Source organism: Bombus affinis, chromosome 16, assembly GCF_024516045.1.
Source record: "Bombus affinis isolate iyBomAffi1 chromosome 16, iyBomAffi1.2, whole genome shotgun sequence".
Classification (NCBI taxonomy): domain Eukaryota; kingdom Metazoa; phylum Arthropoda; class Insecta; order Hymenoptera; family Apidae; genus Bombus; species Bombus affinis.
In genome coordinates this window covers 1,501,785-1,527,655 of record NC_066359.1, presented here as the reverse complement: position 1 = coordinate 1,527,655, position 25,871 = coordinate 1,501,785, and the positions used below count along the sequence as shown (strand labels likewise).

Genomic DNA, 25,871 nt, shown 5'->3' with positions numbered 1-25,871 from the left:
TTTATCAAACGATAGCCCCAATTAAAAGAAGCAACTTTCGTCCGATAGCGTGTTTCCTATCTCTTACAATTAGTATCGGAAAATAACTGGATTTTCAGGGGTCAATCTTATCCCTTGGTAGTAGTTATATATCCTCTGTATATCCCCAAAGTATCATAATTCTTCGAATTCGCGCGTCTTCCCTTGACAGCGTTATTTTATGTTATTTACCTTCCCATTCGTCTTTATTATTTCTCACGATTTCGAAATATTGGCTTGGCAACTAAGTGATTGCAGATATTGTCAATTCAATACCACTTAATGACAAAATCCGCAATCACTTAATTGTTAACCCTGTAGTATCTCACTTTGACCATTGATTTCCATCGCTAAATTGTGTTCTAATTACTTGGGCAGAAAAAAGGCGTTGTATTTTTATCGCATTTGACCAGAGACAATAGGATTTTAATATAACAGCCAAGGGAACAGAAACAGACATATTACAGTCATATTACAGGAACAGAAACAGCAATACAGGCGCAAGAATGTTCTTTAGGAATGATAAACCTGTGGAGGAAGAATGAACTCATTGACGACGAGAAAGAGCGGAATTTCGCAGCAGCGTTAAGCATAAGGACCTCTCTACCCAAGCGAACACTTTCAAATTTACATCGATGTTCGATGATGGTTTTCTTCGTTTGTTTATTGGAACAGCTCGAAACCGACCCGATTACGTCAACCTTCGATACAAAACGTTTATGTAATCGGTGGCGACAGAGTGTATTTTTGTAATCGACTGCTTCGTAATGCAACACCGACGTATTAATTTCAATAAAGAACACGTATTGCGTTTCCTTGAAGCGTACCGTTCCTTCAGGCTGCCGCCAGTATCTTTCTCTTTAGTTATCTTTCGTTGTTCCAGTTTCGGGAACGATCGTGGAAAAAGCGGAAGCGAGGTCTAAAACCAGCCAATTTGCATCTTTCTGCTCTCAAGAAGTTTCGTCTAACGCACACGGTATATTCGCGTACAAAAATTTTCTAAGTGTTCGAATATGTTCGCCAGCCGCTGTACGTACAGTAGCCGGCATTAATGTTCCAGCACTCTACTCGGCTAAACTTTACTTTACGGATTATCGTTCTTTTCTTCGCGATCTTGTAGTACTCCACGTGTTTCGACCGAGAGAAACAACGAGTTTGAATTGTTAGAGGTCATCGAATTCGTTTTTTCTTCGACGGTTACAACGGAGCGCAAAAGAAAATACACGGTGACTGTTAAGAAACTGAAGATCAGCTTGATATCTCAGAGAATGTAAGGCATCGAAAAGTCAAAATCTATTCGTTCGATCAAGCTCCTTAGACGCGATGTATTTTATCTAGTAAATAATAAGCTTAGCTGGTTAACGAATTACGTCAGCTGGTGGTTTTTATCGAATCACCTTATACATGTACGTAAACGTGGCGCATGACCCAGCTGTTCTTAGATTCGTAAAAACGTTTGCCGGGACTGGAAAGAGAGAAAAAGGGAGAAAGAGAGAGAGAGAGAAAGAGAGATGGCGGACGAAAGGAAAGGTAACGGGACCGCGAAAAACGCGCTAAAAAATAACTAAAGAGTCTCGCTTCGGGCTCTTTGCGGGTTGCCGAGGGAATCGGTTACGGTCGTTGCTCTTCGCTACTGTACGACGTTGCTTCTTCCGTTGCAGCCGCCAATCCGATCACCGCTCTGTCGCTTGACTCACCAGTTAAAACTCTGTTTATCGCGATTATCCGAAGAAACGTCGCGGCCCTCTGTTGCACCCGAACAAATCTTCGCTTCTGAGAACTTGGCTCGCTACAGTCCTATAGTCCTAGTATAGTCCGAATCAAGCGAACACGTATACAGCGCAACCGCTGCAAATCTTCAGATAAACGCGTGGCTGGTCTCACACATATCTAGTTTCCCTAAAACTACGAAAGTTTCGTAATTTTTGCAACAACCCTGGCCGGTAGGTGGCAGTAACGTCGTCGTTGAGATATTCGTTGGCTATCGCGGCAGTAAACACGACGTAAGTGGCAGTTGTGTGGGAGAAAAGTAACTGGTAAATGGAAACAATGTTGTTTATCCCGAAGTTATAAAACATATAAGCCGTTATTAATTCTAAGTTTTACCAAGCGAAATTGGCTTGCTTCGTCTGCTGGAAAATCACTTTCTACACGAAGAGTATAGAGGCAACTACAAACGTCGGGAGAGTCGTTCGGAGACCGCAGGCAAAGAACAAGTTCGTTTTTACTTATTTCTTGGCTTTTACGGGAAATTATCTGCCAGAGTCAAGAGATTAGTATCATGCTTATTATTGTCGATTGCAGAAAACATTCCAGTAATCTGAGATATCGTAAATTCTAATGAAACTTTGATCATTTTTGTCGTGTGATTCAAGAAATCTGTAATTCGATATATCTATTGGATTGGCAACTAAGTGATTGCGGATTTTGTCAATAAGTGGTATCGATAACATCAGCAATCACATAGTTGCCAACTCAATACTAACGAATTTTTACGAGATACTCGTGACGTTAATTTTTCCTTTATTATTGTCATTAACCCTTTGCACTCCTATGTCTCAGGGGCACCTTTGTCGAGTCCCATTTTTTTTGTGAAGTATGCGAAAGAAAAGCAGGATTGGATCCTGGAAATTGTTTCAAGATATGTCCTACACTTAAAAATTACAAACTACAACAATAGTGTGAATAAAACTGGTATTTAGGTGAATTTCTTTCTTCCTTTATTTATTTAAATTGTCTTATTTTTTAGTTCAAGTAAATTACAAATAAAACACTTAAAAGCGTTGAGAGCTGCTGGTAACAAAATTGAGATAAAATTCCGAATGCAAAGGGTTAAAGATGCAATGTCCAGCGATATTTCTGCATATTACTTATCGCATTTTGCACTCGCTGCATCTACGATAGCATAAACAAGGTTTTCGTAATATTCCTGAAAACGTGAAGACACCAAGGGGCGACAGAATTTATTACGCAAGCAAATAATATAATATAATAATATAAAATAATATAATATAATAATATAATAATATAAAATAATATAATATAATAATATAATAATATAAAATAATATAATATAATAATATAATAATATAAAATAATATAATATAATATAATAATAATTCACAGATGGAAAAATGCATAGAATCTATACAACATGGCGAAATATTTACCCTGTTCACGATACTCGTAGAATACTCGTAATATTCGTAGAGCGAAAAAAATCCTTATTTTCGTTTAATTTCCTTAGTTGCGCGCCGCAAAATAATTTCGGTATTTCCACAATCTATTAGCTTGGCAACTAAGTGATTGCGAATTTTGTCATTAGGCGGTATTGACAAAATCCGCAATCACTTAGTTGCCAAGCCAATAACGTAACGTAAATAAATGTGGCGGCTAGTTATCAACAGGTACGCGATCGGCTGAAATTGCGAGTATTCTCGTGGCGGCTGCACATGCTCCTAGAAACAATGAATTTTTCTAAACAAAGAAAAATCAATTATTTTCATTTAGTTCGTATTTAATGAAATTTCCAACATTATTTTATTTCGATTATTACGAAATTAGGCTGTCGTATATCTGTCGACTCGGTTGTACCGACAGTGTGAAGCTGACACTCTCAAGATACGTCGACTACGAATTCCAATTAATTCTACGATGTATGTTAGCCCAAAGAACGTAACACGCACGTAATTAGTTAGCGAGCGGAGAGATCGAATTTGCCACGAGACGCAATGAAATTCTTTCGTGTCAGAGACGAAGCACGAGTCACGTAATATGCTAGTCGAGATAAATGTACGGCTGAGTTAGATCGGTTTCTCGTAATCAAGGTAACGCGATACCATGTGCCAACCGCGACCGATATTATCCTGGCGCCTGCATAGCGTCTCGCTAAACTCGCCACCAGCCTCTATCCTTTCCCTTCGGCCTCGAAACCGTTTGCTCTACGGTTCGTTAGCGCGAACGCGGAAACTCTGTACAGTACATACCGTTTCCTCTGCACGTTGACTGCCATGTCACCCATATTCGGGTGACAACAAAGTTTCTGATGGGACCGCGTCATCCGTATTCGGCTGACGCTTATTTGACTACTTGCGAAGGATCGTCGTAGATATTTGAAAAGATATTCCACAAGAAGTAATAAAACTATTGAATTGTTATAAAAGTAATACGAAAATGGTTTATTAAGAAAATTATTTAGAATGTAAAAGCTTGAAGCATTTTATACAAAGCTGAGTTTGGTCGGAACAATTTGGACAATAAGTTGTTGTTTTCTTTAAATTCTCCCGTGTCTTTGATCGGTCCGTTCGACGTCTTTTATGTGCATAACATAGTTTGCACGCGCGTCTAATGCTTCTCCCGGAATCATTTTTCCGAACGGCGATATTATGCTGACTTCGTGGAAGACAAGGATTTTTTGTATTTTCAGACAACCCTAATAATTTTGCAGCGAATAATTCTCTAAATCTTCTAATATTTACATCCTTCCTTATTGCAATTTTCTGATACAAGTAAATTTATTATTTCGTCATGAACGAACAGCTCGAACACATCGTATGGATTAACATCGCCAGGTAATTGTCTAATGAGGCCGTCTGTCTCGGAAAAAAATGACTTCTGCCGAACACTAAATTCATTCCATTCACCAAACTGAATTGCACTTTCCTCGGTATCATCAGTTCTTCTTTGTTCCTCAATGACCAATTCTTGTAAAATCTCGTCGACAGTATCTTCATTGCATTCAGTGTCACTACGATTGCATTTATCAATATCCGAATCAGAATCAGACGATGTAATTCTATTTATATTTATATTTCTAGGAAATCTGATTTCTTCCTCATTGCTATTATCCGAATTTTTGTAAACCTCGTAAAAGCTTTCTTTTTCGCTGCTATTTGACTCACTAAGAAATAAATTTTCCATTTTTCGTTTCGACATTGTAACGAATTAGGGCACAGATTTTAAGTTATCTGAAATATCGGTGACAGTCTAGCAGAATACGCTTGGTACAGCGGCACTCGTAGCCTGAAGGAGATTTCGTTGAAAACACGCGCGGCAGTCAACGTGTTAACGTGACGTCGCGTCGTGTCGATGTACGGTACTCTTTTTTTCTTACGAAATTTTACAATTCGCTAATAAGTAGCATGCACGTGACAACAATTATCATGTCTCGGATTGCAGCAATTCCTCGCTACTCGTCGCTTTTCAATGTCTCTATCTGTTATAAACATAACGTTAGCTCTGTTTATTGTTGAGGTTGAAATTGACTGATTGAAGAACGAGTGGATGAATTTGTAATAGAAAAGTATATTGAAATAATTAGAGGTATAAATATAATGTATAAGTTTATGCTGATTCAGATCCTTACTCTCGTAGTGTTACTAGACAATGCAATGATAGGGAACACGTTCATATAATTATAACAAAAGGACATTGCCAAAAAAGTTAAGCTTATAGTTTTGGCTAGAGGCTACAGGGAACATAAATAGAAATCTGTTTATTAGTTCCTTTGTTCCTAGACCTTGCAACCCGAAACATAATGTATACTCAAGGATACAATAATATGCACCTTTCCTTATTTAGAATATTTCTGCGTAATAGCGGTCTCCAGATCACGGATGTACATGAATAAAGATGTAGAGTTTTTCTTGAAGTTACTTCAACACTTGTGAAGTAGCAGTTACGTTGCTCGTTCGTCAGACCGCTACGTTGTTGAAGTTTAACGAACAATTTCGTCAGCAAATCAAGCTAAATGCCTACAGTATATAATATATATATTATAATAATATTAATTATAATCATTATATTGGTACTATTAATTTTATTTACTTTATTATTAATTTATTAGTTTATAAATTTTATAAATAATTTTCTAATATATTTTAAAATATTCAAATGTTGTATGGTGATGCTCGTGCGACTTATTCCTGTTTGTTCGATAAATATAAACAGCTAGTAAGAAACTATGGCGCATTATAACTATTCCTGTTGTAATCTGAACGTTTCAGCGAAATTTAGCTAATGCACAGAAAGATTCGACGAACGCTTGATTTCAATTCTAGGCGGTGGCAAGCTGCGCTTCCTGGGTACGGGAGGATGGAGGCGGCGGAGGAAATCGTCGATGAGAATCCCTGGAATACGGACGCGCGAACCGATCGCGATTCCACGCAGCAAACTGCCAAGAGCGAAGATCAAGAGGAGCAAGAGAAAGTTCTGTCGATAGACAAAGTTACAGTAGAAAAGATCGTCTTAGAATCTGCTGGTTCTCGCGAGGTTCTTTTAACGAAGAATGAAACTTCGTCGAAAAGAAAACTGTCGATAAAATCCGAGCCTGGTAAGCCAGCGTTCACGCGATCAAAAACCAACGAATTGGCGGATTCTAGTAAATTTCATGCTTCTCTTCGGGAAGATATTCTTGCGCCTAACAGTACCGATATCTGTAACGATGCTCCGTCAAAAGAAAACACGGAATCGACGATTATAGAAAAGAGAATTGAGCCTGTTAAATTAAGCAAGAATCCATCTATAGGCAGCATAGCGGTTTCACTGAAAAATCCTACCCCGAGCAAGATTTCGAGAAAAGATTGGCCGAAAGACGAATTTGTTGCCGACAGATCGGAAAATAAAAGGAAGAACGAGCCTAGCGGGAAAATCGAAGAGAAAGAAGAACGGGATAAAGATACGAAGGAAGACAAGAACAACGAGATAGAAGAAATCGACGCGAAAAATCGGTTAGAGAAGAGCCAAACAAACATCGAAGTATTGCAACAGAATCTGAACACGAAAATCGACGCGAACACTGCTCAGAAATATAAAAAGAAACTACTAGAATCGCGAGAAAACCGGGTTCTCAAGTTATCCGACGCGGAACCTAGCGAGAAGTTGGCCAGTAAAATCACGTTCGACGAGGAATTTCTGCAGAAGCATAATCTCGACAAGAGGTTGAAGATCGAGGAGTACGGTTTGCTGGACGTGAATCGCGAATCTGTTTCCACTGTAGAAGAAGAGTCAGACTCGAGGAAGAGGCCTATCTACAGCGAGAAGGTGCTGGAAGTGGAGAAGAGGTGGTCCGGGGAGTTCCTGAAGAACCAATTGGATCGTCACTCCTCGGAATCGTCCAAGTCCTCTTACGTCGAGGAGTTGGGCAGTGTTTCCTCCAGGGAGAGCGACGACTACGATCCTCAGACGCCGCTCTTCGACCAGAGAAAACGCAGGCCAGAGTTTGAACGATCGATCGATCTTCCTGGCAACAGAACTTGCGAGGAAATTCTCGCTGACAGCACGCTCAGTACCGTCGACTCGGATTCCTGTCTCGAGGACAGGATCAAGTCTTTGGACGAGGACATCAGAGAAAAGGAGTACGAGAGAATCGAGGATGACTCTGACAATGTGGAAGTTGATCGGCGAAAAGAGATAGAGTTGGAAGCTTCTAATCTGTGGAACGAGTCCGTGTATATATTGTCGAAGGAATTCTGGAATCCTAGGAACGAGACAGCCAAGAGTTTCACAGAACAACCGAAGATCGAAAGCGAGAAAATTTCGAGTTCCACGAACACAGACAGCGTTGATTTTGCGTTAGTTAGAGAGAGTTGTAAAACAGACGGCTACGCGAATCTGATAAGAGAATTCACCATGGAGGCGGGCACTTCCTCTCGCACGAAGAAAGAGGAGAAACAAAAGAAGAAACTGGGCCTTCGTCGTCTGCTGCCTGGTTTCTTCTCTCCGAAGGATTCTCGAAAAGACTACAAGAAGAAGGAGTCTAAAGAGAGAAAGAGGCCCGACGACAGACACTTTGCTCGTTACCAGCAAAACGGGAACTACACCAGGTCTCCTGACACGATGAATCTGAACGAAGATATAAAGAGGAACGTGAAGTTGGACAACAGCCTGAACGGATCGATAATCGAGGAGAGGCTGGACGAAATTAAACGCGAGCTCTTTCCGGATCAAGGACCCATAACGAGCACCCCGGATCACCTAGCCAGAGATGAAGATCACGAAGGTCTGTTACGCGATCGAAGCGGAGCTCCGAGATCTTATACGACTGATTCCAGTCTAAGCTCTATCGCGCCGGACGAAAGGTGGAACGAGCGGAACGCGCAGCTGGGAATCTCGCCCGACATCAGGAAATTCGAGCAGAGGCAGAAGCGCGAGGAATTTAGCCAGAGATACGGCCAGCGATACGGCCAGCTGGAACGAAAACACAGTCTGCAGGAGCCGAATCACGCGAGTAGACCGCCTTACTTCTTTCAGAGGAATCACGCACCTTCTGGAAGGATCTCTGCTCCACCTAGCGAGAGGTACTTAGTTAGGCCCAGGGCCATTCATCCGATGGATCGACCGTTACCCGCGATACCTCACTCAAGGACCGAATTGGCCAACTACGAGAACTATTTGGAGGAGCAAGAGGAAAGGCAAGAGCAAATAGCCAGATTTGGAAAGAACGCGTACGATAAGCCGCCGGAATATCTGAACGAACCTGGATTGTATGAAAATGACAATCCTCCTGGTCTGATTTTGAAGTCTGTGTCTGCACAGGTAAAGATCACTAGGCAGCCGATAGTAAATCAGAATCACAGAGCCCCTTTGGTAGGTAGATCCCCCAAGTACCTTTCCTCAGGGTCCAGTCAGAAATCTGGAGATTACGGGGATTCGAGTTGCACACCCAATTCCAGCCAGAAAAGCGAATTCTCGCCATCCAGTTCGAAGAGCGGCGAATATTATTTACATTCGCCTCGAAATAGTGGGTCTCCCAATGGACGCGAGTTCGACGAGGAAGATTCTAGGCGAGAAGGGATCTACGAAAATGAGAAATCGCCCTCCAGATCGTCGACTAGATGCATGGATGAGAGGATTTATGACGAGACTCCTGCTTCGCCTTCTCCTTGCCAAGAAAATTCGGCCAATGCTAAGCAACTCGACCGTTCGATCGAAGACTCTTTGGACAAGAGAGTTTCCCCGTCTCAGAGAACTCGTTCGAGGGCAGAAAGATCTGTTTCGCCGAGAGAAAATCTTGCGAATGAAAAACGCGAGGATGAAAGGCAAGCTGGAGAAGCGAATAATCGCGAGGAATCGAATCGTGGTCCGACTTCTCCTAGCGGAAGCCAAGGCAAACCGATTTCTCCCTTTGGATCGCGACAACGTCTACCAGCTTCCAGGAGAGCTCAGCCCAACGAGCAGATTCTGATAGCTTCTCCGAAAAGAGAAACCACCTGCGAGACGAGAATACCACGTCCTTCGAACGAATCCAGACGCTGCGCTATAGAATCACCTGTTCACATGACGAACACACCCCGTAAACTTGTTAACGTTAATTCCGTGGATCAACGTAACCAAGATTCCAGCCCAAATAAGGATGCTACTATGTCTAAAGGCACTGCAGGGGCCAATGGAAACTTTAATACAGAAATACCGAGACCAGAGCCCATTTACGGATACAAAAGTCAAAGAAACGCGGTTGTTAGCTCTCCAAGAATTCATTCACCGGAAAACATAAACCATAGATCGGATAATGTAAATAGGAACGACGGTGACGACAGAGTGGCTTGGGTTCAAGCACACACGTCTTCTCCACAAGCAAGTCCACAGCAGCCAAGCGAAGCTCGTACGAGTCCGCTGAAAGAAGTTCAACCAAACACGCAGAAGTCTGTCCATTTGACCGAGTCAGGATCCAAAGAAAATCATCATCATCGAGAGCAGACTCATTATTCGCAAAATGCTGTTGCTTCTCGTCAGGCGGAAATTCAATTAGCACGAAACGCTAATAGAGTTGGCGTAGAAGAGCAAAGTATTTCACAGCAGCAAGAGTCTCGGCCAGAAACGATGTACGTTCAGAAAATCTGCGAACCAATGTATGGACAACGGGGAACATTGAGCATTAATAGCGGACCTTTGTCACCTTCGAAACAAAAGACCAGACAGCATTTAGAAGCATTCTACTGGCAGCAGAAGGCGTTGGAAGCACACAGAAAGTCGCTGGCCTCTCCTGTGAGCGCCAGCTCCAGACAGATGGCTCGAAAAATTGATTTACCCGAGGTCAGGGAAGCGGTGTACTGGCAGCAGCTCAAGAAGCTGGATGAGGAACAACAACGACGTATTTACGAGCAGAATCTGATAGAGGAATCCTCTTATTGCAAGAAGAATCCCGTCAGAACGTCGACGCCTAGACAAACTGCGATTCGAAGTCCCACGAGTGTTGCCGTGCCTGTTGCTCACGGTAACCCAGCTTCGTGGTCCGCTGGTAATCTTCGATGTTCTAAATCGAATCCTATAGGAAAACCGCCTCTAATGCAAAGTCAGAAGGGCCAAAATCAGCCTGTTTTGATCGTCAGACCTCAACAGGCCATTCGCGATCGTCGCGATTTGGTTCCATCCAAACCTCTGGAGCCCGCTAGACAAGAAGCGCAAAGAAGCAAAAGTGCTTCTCCACATTTTCACAGAGGAGAGGGGCAAATGGTTCCGAGGAAACTCGAAGTTTCTTCGATCTACGAGCAGGAGGCGAATGACGTCGATGGAAAGGCAGTCGCTCCTCCGCCGATTTTCAAGAGGGGAAGCTTGATCGGCGGAGAGTCTGTGGAGTACGGAACCGCCGGTGGCGCGAAAAGGGTCAGTTTCTCCAACCAGTCGGCCGTTGGTCAGGATTTGGCTAGTGGAAGCTGGCCAACGAAACATGGCACTGCCCCGGAACCACCGACTAGGAGACACAGAAGCGAAGACAGTGTTTCCGATTCCGATTCCGTGTTCTTGCACCAGGAACGTAGGGATGTGAATTGCCTGGATGGTACGGAGTATGACGCTGACAGACCTCTGCCGCCTTTGCCCAAAGATGTTGCATGTGGCGCGAGAAGCGTATCTACAGCTGGACCAGGACCCGCACGGAGTGTCGCCTATAGCGAAGTTCGTTGGAACAGTGGGAACGACCCTAGGAGGGCTGTTAGTCCACAACGAGTACTTCAGCAAAAGGGTGAGTGCCGTTTTAGTCGATTTCTTTTTCGTTAAATCATTTTCACCAACCAGCGGATTACGGTTACGTTCTTTGTCTTATTAACACTTTATCGACCGCTAGCGGTTCAACAGCATACGCACGTCAGGCTCAGATTCTTCCTGGCGCCGGCTCTGTTTCGGTTTAGACTCTCCAATGCCATTCTTTCCGTTCATCGCGAACGGTAAGTTTATCAAATTGGTATAAAACTGTGGAAGCTTACAAAGCAACGCAACTGACGTAACTGAGCAAGGTACCTTAGTACTAAATAACAAAATACTGCTCAAATAATGAGAAAGATTGTCGACGACAAAAAGCCGATTAATAGGCTCTCAGTCGGTAAGTGTTGGCGACAAAAAACCGATTAATCGGCTATCGGTCGGTGAAGTGTTAACATTCACCAGGAAAGAAAGAACAATTTCGAAAGGCGGATGTGACGGATTATTCGACTGATCGTCAATTTCCTAGCGTTCTTTTCTTTTCTCTTTTTTTACGACGTTTTCGTGTCAAAGCAACCGCGTTTCGGCCGCATTGTGCTTTTATCCGGACAAGGTGCAAACCGCGTGGCACGGCGTATGACCGTGCATTTCAATGAGCCTCTTAAGGCAAACCGGGCGAAGCATCGCGTAGAAGCACGTTCTCGTTCGCGGCAGACAAATCTCGCTCTTACGCTTTAAGCCTCTTGCGTGTCCGTGGTGTTACCGTTTCGCGTATACGTATTCTCACCTATACATATTCACACATCCGTTTCTTCAAATACGATTTCCAGACACATCAAAGGTTTTGTAATTGTTCATAGAGCTGTTCAGCTTTTATTCTCATCTCTTGCGCGATAATTTCTTGGCTACACTCAAAACTCTATAATCTGTGAAATCTTCCTGCTGTTACCTTTATTTCTAACAAAAATGTTTTTTTAAAAAGGTTACATTGGTTAATTATACATACATACATACATATATATATATATATATATATATATATATATATATATATATATAGGCCGTGTCGGAGATGTAGAGACATCGAGCCTTTCTTTTGGAAGATTTCTCAATACTTGGGCTCGGGGTGACATAACTGGTCGCCGAACGTAGCCACGGTCACGGGATGAACGAAATGTTTTACAAAGGAGGTTCCAGGGTTAAGGGATACGCTGTATAAACAATCAAGTCTTGATCAGGAGCAATGCTGGTTTATGTGGAACTGCCTAGTTACGGCGCTTGGGAATTTGTTGATATTCCCGATCGATATGTATTTGATATATGTAACTGTATCTGTCATTTATTTTGCAATCTCCTTGGAGAGTTTACTGTCATCGTCTTGGAGTCAGTCTTAGAGAAACCCTGTGCCTGAGTGAACGTGTCAGTGAGCTATCAAAAAAATATTAAAACGTACAGAAAGTTTCCCGTTGACCGTGGATTCGTTACAGAACCCAAGAATATTATTAAAAGCATTTGTTTACTTATTGTTTGTTATCTTAGTTAACCGTTAAACTAATTGTTTATCAAACTTTGTAAAGAAATATAATTTTATGTAAATACAACCTTTATTGAACATCATGATGGCAAATGCTAACGAAGAATCGTCTCGCGCTCGAAATCCAAACGACAATTTGACATCAGAATATATATATATATATATATATATATATATATATTATATATATATAATATGTACGTAGAATTTTGATAAAAAATTTCAAGTGCTAGAACGTAGAAATTTGTGTACCTTGAAATGTTTGAAACGGAAGGTAGTTCGTAATATTCTGCAAAAATGAATTGGTTTTTCGAAACACGTGCTATTGGCAGGCCATCTGCGTGGTTTATTTGATTTTTGTAAATCCAGTTTTCACACTGCGATACCTCCGAACGTAATGCCCGGGCCTGTTATCGTAGCGTCGCTCCGTGTTATCGTAGCGATGTTTTACACTGTCATTTGCAATTTTTGCTTTCACGAAACATTTCCATTGCGAAAATATAGCACGTCGACCGATACGTTTTTCCTTTTATTCTAATTTCATTCTATATATATCGTAATCGTTTTACATAAACATTTTACGTTTAGTTAGTTTTCTAGGTCTATAGCTTTATTTGAATAGCAAAAAGTGACGCAAACAGGCAAACCTGAATACGATAAAAAGAAAACCGAACAAACAACGAATCGAGCGACACCGTGGCTTTCGTGCGAACGAAATAATTCGTTGTTACGTTTCTCGTCTCAAATGAAATCGCCAGCGGCGGACAAACTGGGATGCACAAAATGTATCACAGCGCTGGATATCGCGAGAATCGGCGAATAAACTCTTCTATGAGCAATGTATCGACGATCGGTATCGATCGACCGTGCGAAGGAGATGCAAAAACCGAAAATGTTTCCATTACGCATATTTCGGACAAATATCATAGCTATTGGATTGGCAACACACACTATGAAATTGGTAAAGGAAGTCCTTACATTGGTGGTAAGCTGATGTTGATTTCCTGGACCAGAACTGCAGTTCGTATTTTTGGTGGAGCTTTGTTGAAGAACGTTGCCAGCGATTGTGGCAATTTCTAAGAATTCACAGTAGCAGCTCTTTCATACTGTACGATAGAATCGAAATTGCTGTAGACACAGCCAGTAACCACGTTTTCGAACGTAGAGAAAGCGTTTAAATTTAAAGAGTGGGGCATCAGACTGGAGTTGTAAGGTCGTCGTCGCCAATATGCTCATACGCATATGTATTATAACGCGTGAAGGATAGAACATTGGTGCAAACGTATTTACATGTAATGTCACAGTTACTCGTCGTATCGAAGTTCCAACGTCTCTGTATTTATATCGGGTTGGCAACTAAGTGATTGCGGCTTTTGTCAATAGATGGTAATGACGATATCCGCAACCACTTAGTTGCCAACCCAATACATTAGCCGGATTTTTATGCGCGCATAATAAACTTGAAAGCGTAGGATGCAACAATTTTCCACCGAATTTCTACTCTTTTAATTATATTCCAAAAGATACGAAGTCGTATTGTGGGTATTACATTTTCTACGTCTATCGATGTGTGCAGACTGCTAGGAGTTTGTAGAGTCGTGTCTGCCGGTTGCAAACTATTCCATAACAGCCGCATCTCCGGAGCTGTTGCAAAGATTTAACGGTACAGAGGCGAAACCGCGACAACTTTGCAGCTGTGCGTTCGTAACTACAACCACATGACCACGCGATTCCAGACTAACTACTTTGTCGCGCGAAGAATGGAAATCTTTTAATTGCCTATACACTCGGTTATATCGCGAATTCATTACGGAGCTTAAATCGAAGCTTGCAATTAACGACGAGTAATTTAACCGACGCGTCGATTCGTTCAGGAAACGAGGTGTACCGCGTAATTCCAATGTCTCTCGCCGATTATCTATTGTTTCCGCTAGCTTTACGTCCTCGTCTTTCCCTCCTTTTAGTCTGCTTCTTGTTCGCCAATCTTTCGTCGTAATTCCAATAAGAGGAAATGCGGCGCGTGAAAGCGAACCCGGAGCTTCGGAACGTCCCGGTAAAGTAGAATTTATTCATCAGTTGATCGAACAATCATGGGTTCTCGTTAACAATGGCATCGCGTTCAAAATGAAACATTGTTTATTAGATCGAGGTTAAATCAGGCAAACAAAGTTATTGTTTAATTTAAATATGATTATTCGATTAACTGGCGCTGACTCTGTTTCGGTTTAGACTCTCCTTTACCATTCTTTTCGTTCATCGCGAACGGTAAGTTTTTCAAATTGGTATAAAACTGTAGGAGCTTTCAAAGCAACGCAACTGAGCAAGGTACCTTAGTACTAAATAACAAATTACTTGTCATATAATGAGAAAGATTGTCGACAACAGAAAGCCGATTAATAGGCTATTAGTCGGTAAGCGTTGGCGACAAAATGCCGATTAATCGGTTGATAAAGTGTTAACAGGAGCAAAGAAAGTTCCATATTTCGAGATTGTAACGCGTGTTTCTCGTTTCATCGTTTCGGCAAAGATTCGCGCGGAAGCGCGGCCGTCGATCGTAAAACGCCTCGGCCACGGCGAGCCCGTGTGAAAACAAAGCTTCCGCTTATGATCTATATTTATAGACGCAGCGCCGGGCCTCTGAACTCTACCGCAATTCGCTTACACGTTTAACCATTTTAGTGGCAGGGGTTTTTAAGAATCCGTGCAGCGCGATATCGCTTCGTTGATTTGTTTGCGAAAAATGCCGATCTCTTTTTTTTCGTTTATGCGGGTGGTTTATGATTATTTGAAAAAAAGTAATTGCGAGGGAAATCTCTGATACGACTCGCGACGAACTATATTCGGAACCGAGCGCGTTGCGAATTGACGATCGTAACGAAACATCGCGATACAGTTCACCACAGTACATAAAACTGTTAACAGAAACGCTGCACCGTGCACGCACGGGTTAAAAACGAGAAAAGTTGAAAACGAGAACGGAGTACGCGCGTTTTCTCGTTGACGAAGGAACAGGACTCATCGAGCGACGCCCAATCTGGTCGATCGCATTGGAGATCAGAGTCTGGAAGGAAAAGTAAGGACAACGAAATTGTTTGTCGAGTTTTCGATTAGTCGATACGCCGTTCAATATGTATGCAAATTAGGCAGCTCGGATGCAAATTCGAATAGTCGATATCCGGATGTTAGAGTGGCGCTGATGCCTTTCTGAATCGTGTCACGAGTGGAAAATATAGCAGAATTTGATAATAACAGTTATACGTTTGTTCTTGATCTGTGGATACCATTTGTTTAACATTAGAACTACCGATAGTTAACACGAAGCTATTTCTACCAAAACCAGTAAAAATGACTGGTCTTTAAAAAATACCTAATAAAAAATATTTTTATATTTATTTATTTATTACTTCCTTATGGAAGGAATTCCATGTTATGTAGTACATTTTTGCTATTATTAATCCATCTGGGGCCATGATCCCTAAACGGGGGTTGACACATTTATAAAATTGTAGAACCAGTTATTTTGATTGGTGTGGTGTTTCTAGTATTAGCATCTAGCGATCCAGCGATCGATCCGGAATTTTCCTGATATCGTCATATCGAATGATACGCAGTAAAAATTTGAAAAATATGTGGCACGTTGTGGAAAACGAGGAAACTGATTAATTGGGGTTCGATAAACAAATTGCAGGGTCCTTTTACACTTTGACAAGTACCAGTCATTTTGACTGATATTGGTATAAGTAGCCTTGATGCAAAATTATTTTCAGTTTGAATACATAAAAACCAAAATAAAATTCGTTATATTATTCTTTTAGTTATCGTTACGAAAGTCATTACATCATTGCGGAAAAAATATAACACGAAGTAGGAATTTGAAAATAAAATTGCAAAACCAGTCAATTTCACTGGTGTGGTATTTCTAGTGTTAAAGCACTCGTTTAATACTTGGAAGATGACTAGTTAGATAATACACAGACAAGAAATGTTCCACGTTTGCTCCTCCTATCCATAGATCAGCTGAATTGGCTATGGGAAGGCGAACATGTTCTTGGCTATGGCTTAGTAGTAAATTGAACGAATGAAATAATCCATATATATTTCATAATAATATTGTTCATAATAATTTGGACAATCAATTGTAACGTGGTATTCGCGTAGCACAGGCTGCGTGTTTATGACACAGTGTCGTATTAAATTGTAACGTAATAGTAACTAGCTACAGAAGACATAAAAATTAATCTCGATCACGTTACGTGTTAGTAAATACATGGGACACGCTTCCACCATTCTCGTACTAATTCTAATACGTAAATTGCGTGGTCATAAATCTTCTAAACCTACGTAGTGTACCTACTTTTCCCACCTTCCACCGCCTCATTCCACCTCCCTTTTTTCCCAAAACACACGTTGCCAGTCGTCTGCGATCTGCTCGTCCGCGAGAATCTTCGACAACACCCTAATCGAAGCGAAATGAAACAGCCACCGAAGCCAAGTGCAAACTGAATGCAAACTCTAGCGAACTCTGTCGCCTCTGCATCGTCGAAAACAACGAGAAGGTTAGTCGGTTGCATCGGTACGCAGGTCGCTGAATCCTGCGATGCGTCAGGAAACCAACAATCGTCCTATCCTCTCGTCCTCGTGAGGTGACGAAGGAAGAGCAGCAGGAAGAGAAGGTCGACAGAGGTCGCGATATCGGTCGAATGTTTTCCATCCGGTGAGTAGAGCAACTGCGTTCGGGAGGATGCGGTGTCGAGGTGGGCGTTCGGGATCGATCCCCGACTCCATTCCCGTGACGTCACTGTGCGGCAAGATAGGATGGGGAGAGATGGCAGGAGAGACAAAGCGGGAGGTTTAGGGCGGAGCGGGGCGAACGTGGACACGCGAGCGGTGCCGAGGGGTGTGTAGGTGGTGGGTGCAGTGCCGGGACTCGGGCAGATCCCGGCGACGACGTTGGCCGCGTTTTCGACGGTGGTGCCGCTGCTGCCGGCGTTGACGCACCTTGTGGAACGGCGCGTAGCTCGTCACGATTGTGGTGGTGGTCCTCGTGGTGGTGGTGGTAGTGGGTGTGCGACGTCGCCGGTGTCGATGCCGGTGGCTGTGTCTTATTCGCCGGTTTCCGAGCTGCAAATCTCATAGACAGAGGTACGATCGATCGCGACCTTCGAAGACGCGTGTGAAGCGAAGGAGGAGCGCGCAGCGATGCTGGCCGCGATCGTTGGAGGAATCAGCAACCTCGAGGGTGGCGGTGGCGTGCCGGTGACACGACGGTTTAGTCGCTGCTAGTTGACGCGAGGTTCTCCCTTCTGCCGACCGGTGCTATTGTTCTTTCTCACAATTTCCTCGAAATTCGTTTCGCGATCATCGTTCCTCCAACAATTCCACGATCCTTAGGTTTAGTGACTTTTTCTTCGACGTCGTCGAGTTAGTCGTTTCTCGGCAGATGTTTATTGGCGAGTGTGCAACACCGAGCGAATCTCTCGCTTTGACTCTCTGACGTCTGCAATACGCAGTCACATCGCGTTACTCGATGATAAGAAGCTGGTCGTAGTAGCAGTCGGTGAACGCGTGTGCATTTGCTTGTATACATATACATGTATATATAGCTGTTGGTTCTTCCTCGGTCACGACCTTCACCGTGTAATCAAGTTGGTGTCTGAGGTTGCTCGTTGCGCTACATGTGTCAAGGCAATTGTACCACACGTATCCTGCAAGGTAACTGCCTGGTGTATAGGCGTTGTTAGTTGCGTACGTGTGCAGGGAAGAATCGTAACAACGCGTGGTGACGGTGCATCGGCTGTGCTGGTTTCTTCGTTCGCAAGAAACGGTCGATAGCACTGAAAGTGCAGCTCCATATTGCTTAAAATACGAGGTGGACCTATCGATTTGGAAGACCGACGGGATCATGAGCAGGATACACTTGATCATTTTTCTCGTCTTTTTTCTGCTCATCGTCTTCTTCTCGCTGCTTCTCTTCTCCTTCTTTTTTCAAGTAATTCTATAATCTCCGAATGGCTATTTTTCACTTAAGCTTCCACGTCCTCGCTTATCAAGATAATCCGTGAAAAGTGGAATATTCATCTGTTTTGCGATAACGCGCGTGTAATTCAAGTGTTGGCTCGCACAGCCTCTATCCAGTGTTGTTTCACGCTCGAGATAAATTTACCTCGACTGAGAAATCAGTCTGCGATGTAACGCGGACGTAGGTAATTTGCATTCGATCTGTCGCGATTAATTTCATTCATCGAATATCTCGAACGGGACTGGCAGCGTTGGCAGGGCCGGCCGGTTCCTTTGACCCAGTGATCCGGTTCGGTACGTAGCGTGCTCCGAGTACGCCACCCACCCACGGCGAGCGATGGAATTCGCGTGCGAAAAATGGCGACGTGAGAGGCGGCCGAATCTTCACCGGCACTGCCAGTTCTCGTAATTCTCCAACGATCTAACCTTCCACGCGAAAGCTCGTTCGCAATTGTTTTTCCCAACTGTTCGCTAAATTCGGGAAAGAAGATCGAGCGATAAAAGAAGCGCAAGCTTTTCGACCGGCGAACGCCTAGAAGCGGTCGGTTCGAGGTAAACGAACGACGATAATACGCGTTGGCGTTTGTGATGCACGGGACGAGGAAACGAGAAGATGGCGTGGAAACGCGGAAATCGGTGCAGGATCGCGCCAGTCGATCGACGATAGCGCGATCCAACTCCAGCCGACTATCGTGAACGCGCGCGCACGCGCGCGCGCGGTATTTTCGAATGACGCGCAACGATCTATCTTCGAGACGCTGAAGCGTTTGCGAAACATGTTGATGCGCTGGAAGAGCAAGGACAAGAGCTCCGGCAAGAGCTCTTCAGCCGGCACCAGTCTTGGAAAAAAGAAGCGTAAATTCGGCAGAGAAGGTAAGAAGCAACACTTCTTCTCGTCGTCGCTCTTTTACATTACGTTTCTCTCTCTCTCTCTCTCTCTGTGGCTTTTAGTTTTTCATGTTCGTGGAACGCCCGATTTCTTTTCTATTCTTCCTCTCTTTGTCTCTGTATTCTCGAACAATTTCCCTGGTGATTATGTTATTTGTCCATGGAACGCTGGAATTGGCCGCGACAAAGCTCTGCCGCGAGAACAGCATCGATTTTCGATAACCGATTCGGAGGACCTGATGCAACAAGGTCGGAGCATTCTCTCGGTTTACAGTGACGAGATAACGGACGCAAAATGCCTCGTCCCTTGGATGACGATTCTCGTCATTACGCGAAAGCACGCGAGTATCCGCACACTTTGATCGATCACAGTAGAAACAGAGTACGTGAACGCTATCGAAGTATAAGTGAAAACGAATGGCAAACTAACAATTGGAAACGGTGGCTGTTAGGTTTTTTAATCGAGTCCAGTTTTATCGAAACATCGAGATAACTTTAATGGTAATTCTACTATCTGCTATAGGCGAAATCTACGATAAATTAAATTCCTCTTTTTCTGCTTTATACGAAAGTAATTATTTTGGAAATTATTGCGTTAGCAATTAAGTGATTGCGGATTTTGTCATTAGGTGGTAATTTTGCAAAATGTTCAGTAAAATATCTTGGTCACATCATGGAAAAAAAACGGCGTGCGACCAGGAAGAGATAACCTGAGAGCAATACGCGAATTTGAACGCCCAAAGGAGAAAAAAAAAATGTAAGATAATTACTGGGGATAATGAATTTTTATTATAAATTTATAGAAGATGCCTACAAACTTTTAGAACCACTTAATAACTTATTAAGGAAAAATGTGGAATTATGAAAAAGAAGAAGCAAGCTTCAGCTTAAAACAATTTGATGGAACACAAAAAGCCGGAGATTGAATATCAGAGTATGAAACGGAGTGGAAAAAATTAAAAATCCAAAATGAGGAGAAGAAAATCAAGTGCTTGAAGATGTATTTGAAGTTATAGGCGTATCGTGTTGCAGACCAATCCTTGTTGCTAAAAACTTTTAGAAATGAAGTTTTCCAATTTTCCCAGCTGTACCATTAGGTGGCAATGACAAAATCCGCAATCACTTAGTTGCCAACCCAATAATTCACAAAGTTCATTCAATTTCCACTGAATAAATATCGACTTTCCTTTAGAAGAAAACGCGCGAATTTTTGCAATTTGTACATTCGTTTCGACGTCTTATGATTGTTCGAAACGAGAAAGTTGTCTTCGTCAGGTTCATCTATGCTTTTCATGATCGTGTTTCTACGATACTTTACGTCTAACAGAACGACGCCTCGTTATAATTTAGGTATCTCGAGCTGCATTTCGACTATTCCCCTTTTCATAAACGCGTAGATACCCGTGCAATATACTTATTAAACGTGCAAATTATACTTTTTAAGTTTAGCGTGTTACAGTCCATGTTATATTGGCAATTAAATGATTGCGGATTTTGTCGATACCATCTAATGACAAAATCCGCAATCACTTAGTTGCCAACCCAATAGTATGCTTCGAAGCAATTTCATATTACCAAGCCACGATTTCCTTTTGTATATTTATTTTACGATTACGTGTATGCACATTATTCTATTCTCGTAAATGTAGAAGCAGTCGTGTCGTTTGTTTTCTGCAGTTGTTGAAAATTTATCGCTGTGTACAACGTTTAAGTGAATTATACTTTCACGAGTTGTCCCTATTTTCAACCATGTCGTATCACTATACTGGATTTTCATCGCTGAGTTGATACCAAAGTCAAAGACCCAACAGAAATGGAATTATTCGATTTTTCCTTTGCGCTCTTGTTCTGTCGTTACGTACACGTCCTTCTCGATCATTCGAGAGCAAAAAGATACATTTGAACGACAGATGGATTAAAATGAAATGTTTCTGTGAACTGGAACACGCCAGTGCTTCACCGTAGTCGAATATCGCGGCGTAAAGGTTAATCCTGTGACGGTGAAGGCTGCGTCATCTCGTGACATATGCACACGTTTCACGTGTATTGTTTTCTAAGCTACGTTTATTGTTGCTGTATCAAAGTGCACGAACGACGTTTATTTTTCGAATTTCCAAGCGAACTTTATTATCACGTAACATCGATAAATTTTTGAAAATTAACGCATTTTAATTCGATTTATACATCGATCAATTTATACATTTTCGAAGAGCGGAGAAATCTACAGAATGCGCGTAGTATGTAAAAACATACCAACAGCAAGAATAACAGTGACTTAAAAAAAGTATTTTAATGCAAAATAGTTAAGAAAGGAAATAATTTGATAAATTGCCATTAACACTTTACCGACCGCTAAAGGTTCAACAGTATACGCACGTCCGACCGGCAGCTCAGTCGCAGATTCTTCCTTGCGCCGGCTCTGTTTAGGTTTAGACTCTCCTTTATCATTCTTTTCGTTCATCGCGGACAGTAAGTTTTTCAAATTGGTATAAAACTGTAGGAGCTTACGAAGCAACGCAATTGACGCAACTGAGCAAGGTACTTTAGTATTAAATAACGAATTACTGTTCAAATAATGAGAAAGATTGTCTGCTACAAAAAGCCGATTAATAGGTTATCGGTGGGTAAGCGTCGGTGACAAAAAGCCGATTAATAAGCTATCAGTCGGTAAACGTCAGCGACAAAAAACCGATTAATTGGCTATCGGTCGGTAAAGAGTTAATATCTCTGAAATGTTCCAGAAGATGAGAAAAATTTAATTCTGTTCCTAAAAACCAAAAACATGAAGATAGCAATTGATTAACAGCATAGCTTTAAAATTAGTTTTGTTTGAAAGACGAGAAATATGTATTTCCGTTTTCGGCGCGTTCTTCCCGAACGAAATAGTCGATGACGAATTAGACGCGACGTTGATCGTTCAAACGAACCTGCAGGTGTCCTCTGATGCTATTTACAAACACTAGCTGAAATTTCACAACCGGATAAAGCACGCGACGAAGCGTGCTATTTGAAAGATGTGCGATAAATTTCCTCTGCTGTAGTATACGGGGTGTCCAATTTTAGTCGACCCAAGGCAATATTTTCTAAATTATATATCGACCGATGATCTCTATTTCGTCGAACGGAACAATGTGGCTTTGTTATATTGGATTGGCAACTAAATGATTGCGGACTTTGTAATTACGTGGTATTGACAAATTCCGCAATCACTTAGTTGCCAACCCAATATATGCAGTTTTTAATTCTCAACGAAAAAAGAATCGCGTCACTTTTACCTGAAAATGCTTAAAACGTTTAAAAATATATAGCAATGTTAATTTCGTGGAATCGACCGTACGAGAAAATGTACGGTTCCATTTGGAAAAAAAGAAAGGTCGCTTTGGAACCTCGGAAGGAGCACGACGCGTCCCTCAAGAAACCAAGTGAGTTTTATCTTCGAATAATGTTTAGCTCAGAGACGTTTACGTGGATCGATTAAAATGAGACACTCTGTATATATAGATATACGTGGGTTCTTTCACTCTTGGCTGCACAGTCCGTAGCATTTTTCTTTTACGCGTTCAAGCGCCTGTTCGCTTTATATTTCCGCAGAGACCATTTCGAAGTAAATAATAGGAAGAAAATAGGTCGTACGTCTGTTCGTCGACCAAAGTTCAGCCAACTGGCGCGATCTTTCATCCAACGCAAAACAACGTTAGTTAGCCCTTACCTTGATCTTTCGGACATGGCGATATATCTCATGTTTTGTGATATATTATTTAGTATATAATTGTAACGTAAACAAATTATTTATCGAAAAGTTGATGATAATCTTAATCTAGAAAGTTGATTTTTCCAAAATATTTTTTGAAAGCTGTTACCGCCCATTTTTGAACGCGTTAGAATTCACTCTAAGATACAAACTTATGTTAGGTCATCCGAAAAGTTTATTTCTTTTTATAAGGAAATAATGGATGCACTACATTTTCCGTTTTATATTATTTTATATTATTATTATTTTATATTTGTCGAATTACGTATGATCCATTTTGCACTATCGAAACAAAGATCATAACGTTCGATAGATTAGGTTTCATGTAAAGATGCATCGTTGTAAAAGACGTGCCTGTAAAAGAAAGACACTTTTCGGACAACCTAATACGTTGTCGACCTGATGCAAGTTCGAGTCGAGGAAGAGATCGAACGTTTTAAGATTTTCAGCGTACGATTTGATCGTCAGATGTTACTGCATCTTCTGATATTTTGAACCATTTCTCTTTAAATATTAGTAGAAACATGATGTTAGTACACATCTATCAATCAGATTGTCAACATCGTCTTTGCCAAAGACGAAGCGTCGATCGCGGAAACTTTGTTCCACATCTTCCGAGAAATCTCATCTTTCGTCGAGGAATCGTACGTCGGTCGGTTGCCAGTTAGGTAGCAGGTACGCGTTAGCCATACAGGAGGAAATGCTAAGGGAACTGATGGGTCGGACGACGATAAGGGACGCGTTGTTGAAGGGCCGATTACCGACCAAACGACAAAGTATCTGAGTTTCTCAGCTGTGGCGAACGTGCATCTCAGGCAGGCAGGTTGACAGGCAGAGAGCGGCTACACCCTGTGGCTGTTCCTCCACGCTTGCGCGCAGGTTGCACACCCCCGATCCTCCTTCTTTGCACCTCAATTCCCCGCAACCCGTTCTCCTTTCCTCCAATTTCCTCTCCCTCTTCGTTGCTCCTCTCTCTTTCTCTCTCTCGCCTGCTTTCTTTCTCTTTTCCGCTCTTCTCTTCCTCGACAGTATTCTATCGAGTCCTCCTCTCGGTCGTGTCCCGGGTGTGTACACACCCCGCGCGTGCTTCCGCTGTCGGCAGTGGTTACGATACCACCACTGCTACTATCAGTAGCACCTCCGCTAGTAGCAGCAGCAGCAGCAGCAGCGTCGGCGGCGGCAGCCTCCAATCTGTCTGTCCCTCCCTGTGGCAGCGCTGCTCCTGCCGAGAACAGTTACGTCGCATCGTTGCCTCGCGTAAGATCGTTATCTTGTTGGGCTTCCATTGCTCATCGATCGTCGGTCAAATCGATCGTCAGAGCAACGTTGACCGTGGTCAGGCGTCAGTACCAAGGGGAAGCAAATCGAAGAAAACTCGGACGATGCTGGCCAAGCGAGTCAGACAGTTGGGTATTCGAGGAGTACGTTGCCGCGAGGCGTGTTTCCGCCACGATCTCACGGAGCCTGTCCCTTGAGATCGAAGAGGAGCAAGTGTGACGCGGATCCACCGCTCGATTCGTGCGCTCGAACTGCTGCCCTCGCCGAATCATTCGGCGAATGCTTGATCGTCGACCGCGAAATCTCACGTTCTCAAGTCGGCATGCGTATTTTCGTCTGGAGGCATTGCGTATCGTTGGACGGTAAGGAAGCGACGATCTAATTCATACGACTAGTTTTGGCCCAATAATGGCGATCGACACGGTCTCGGTCGATAACGCGTTCCACGTAGCCGTAGTTGATCGGTAAAAGTATGCCACCTCTGGAGCAATCGCGTTTGAAAAAAAAGTCCGATCGAGCCATTATTGCGCAAAACTGTTTCATCTCTGCATCTTTCTCTGTCCACCTGCGCCCTCGGTTCACCAACCAGGCGTTTCCCGCTTCGTTTCGTTAATTTTCCTGACTCGCAGGGAACGTGACAATGCTCGGTTTGTATTAAAATCGTTGCTTGGAAATTTGCTGCGACAGTGTAAGCTGTGTAAACGTTGGAACGCGCGAGGGGAGCGCTTTAAATGAGCGCATTCGAGCGTTTGTTTACGTTCGCCGAATTACCCCATCGCGAACAAGCGAATTCCCTTTTCCATTCCGACTTTCCATTCTCGCTCGATCGCTTATTCGCTTGTTCCGAGAAAATGGAGGTAGAACACCGAGAGAGTAGGTCTCCTAAACCTCATTTCGCGAGATAATCGTCGGAAAGATGGTCGGTTCGCTTCGCGGCAAACCGCCTGCCAACCAAATGATTTGGTTTTTTAACCGCCTCTGCCTGTGCATCGGGTGAATCGCTACTTTCGCCACGACACTTTTCTTTCGTCGTTACTTTATTTTACGTGGGATAGGATGTGCACGCGCCACCCATTCCCTCGTCGAAAATATACAGTGATGGTAGTTACTTTACGACAACGAGCGGAACGAAGGGATGCACTTTGCGTTTAGTAGGTAAACGGCCATTCGTAGTATACGTTGCGCCTGCATCCTGCTGACCCACTTAACTCGCGCGAACTTGGACCGTGACGTGGCAGGAGCCAACGATCGAAACGCAACCCCATTCGACCAACGGGAACCTGCCTTGCATCGTATTTTGGTGCAATTTTTATTTTTGAAAGGAGTAGGAAAAATTTTTTTCCTTAAAAGAGAAATTGTTTTTAACACTTTACTGACCGTTAGCGGTTCAACAGTCCGACCAGCAGCTCAGGCACAAATTCTCCCTGGCACTAGTTCTGTTTCGGTTTAGACTCTCCAATACCATTC

At 42.8% G+C, this 25,871-nt stretch overlaps 1 protein-coding gene across 5 annotated transcripts in view; it reads left to right on the top strand.

Annotated features, from left to right (window-relative positions):
- LOC126925220 (uncharacterized) overlaps positions 1–25,871 on the top strand; it is a 161,014-nt gene that overhangs the window by 7,162 nt on the left and 127,981 nt on the right. For all 5 annotated transcript variants that reach the window (XM_050740534.1, XM_050740533.1, XM_050740532.1 and 2 more), the window contains exon 2: positions 6,078–10,978. In XM_050740534.1, the coding sequence (XP_050596491.1) occupies positions 6,112–10,978 (4,867 nt within the window). In that variant the 5' untranslated portion in view covers positions 6,078–6,111. The remainder of the gene's footprint in view (positions 1–6,077; positions 10,979–25,871) is intronic.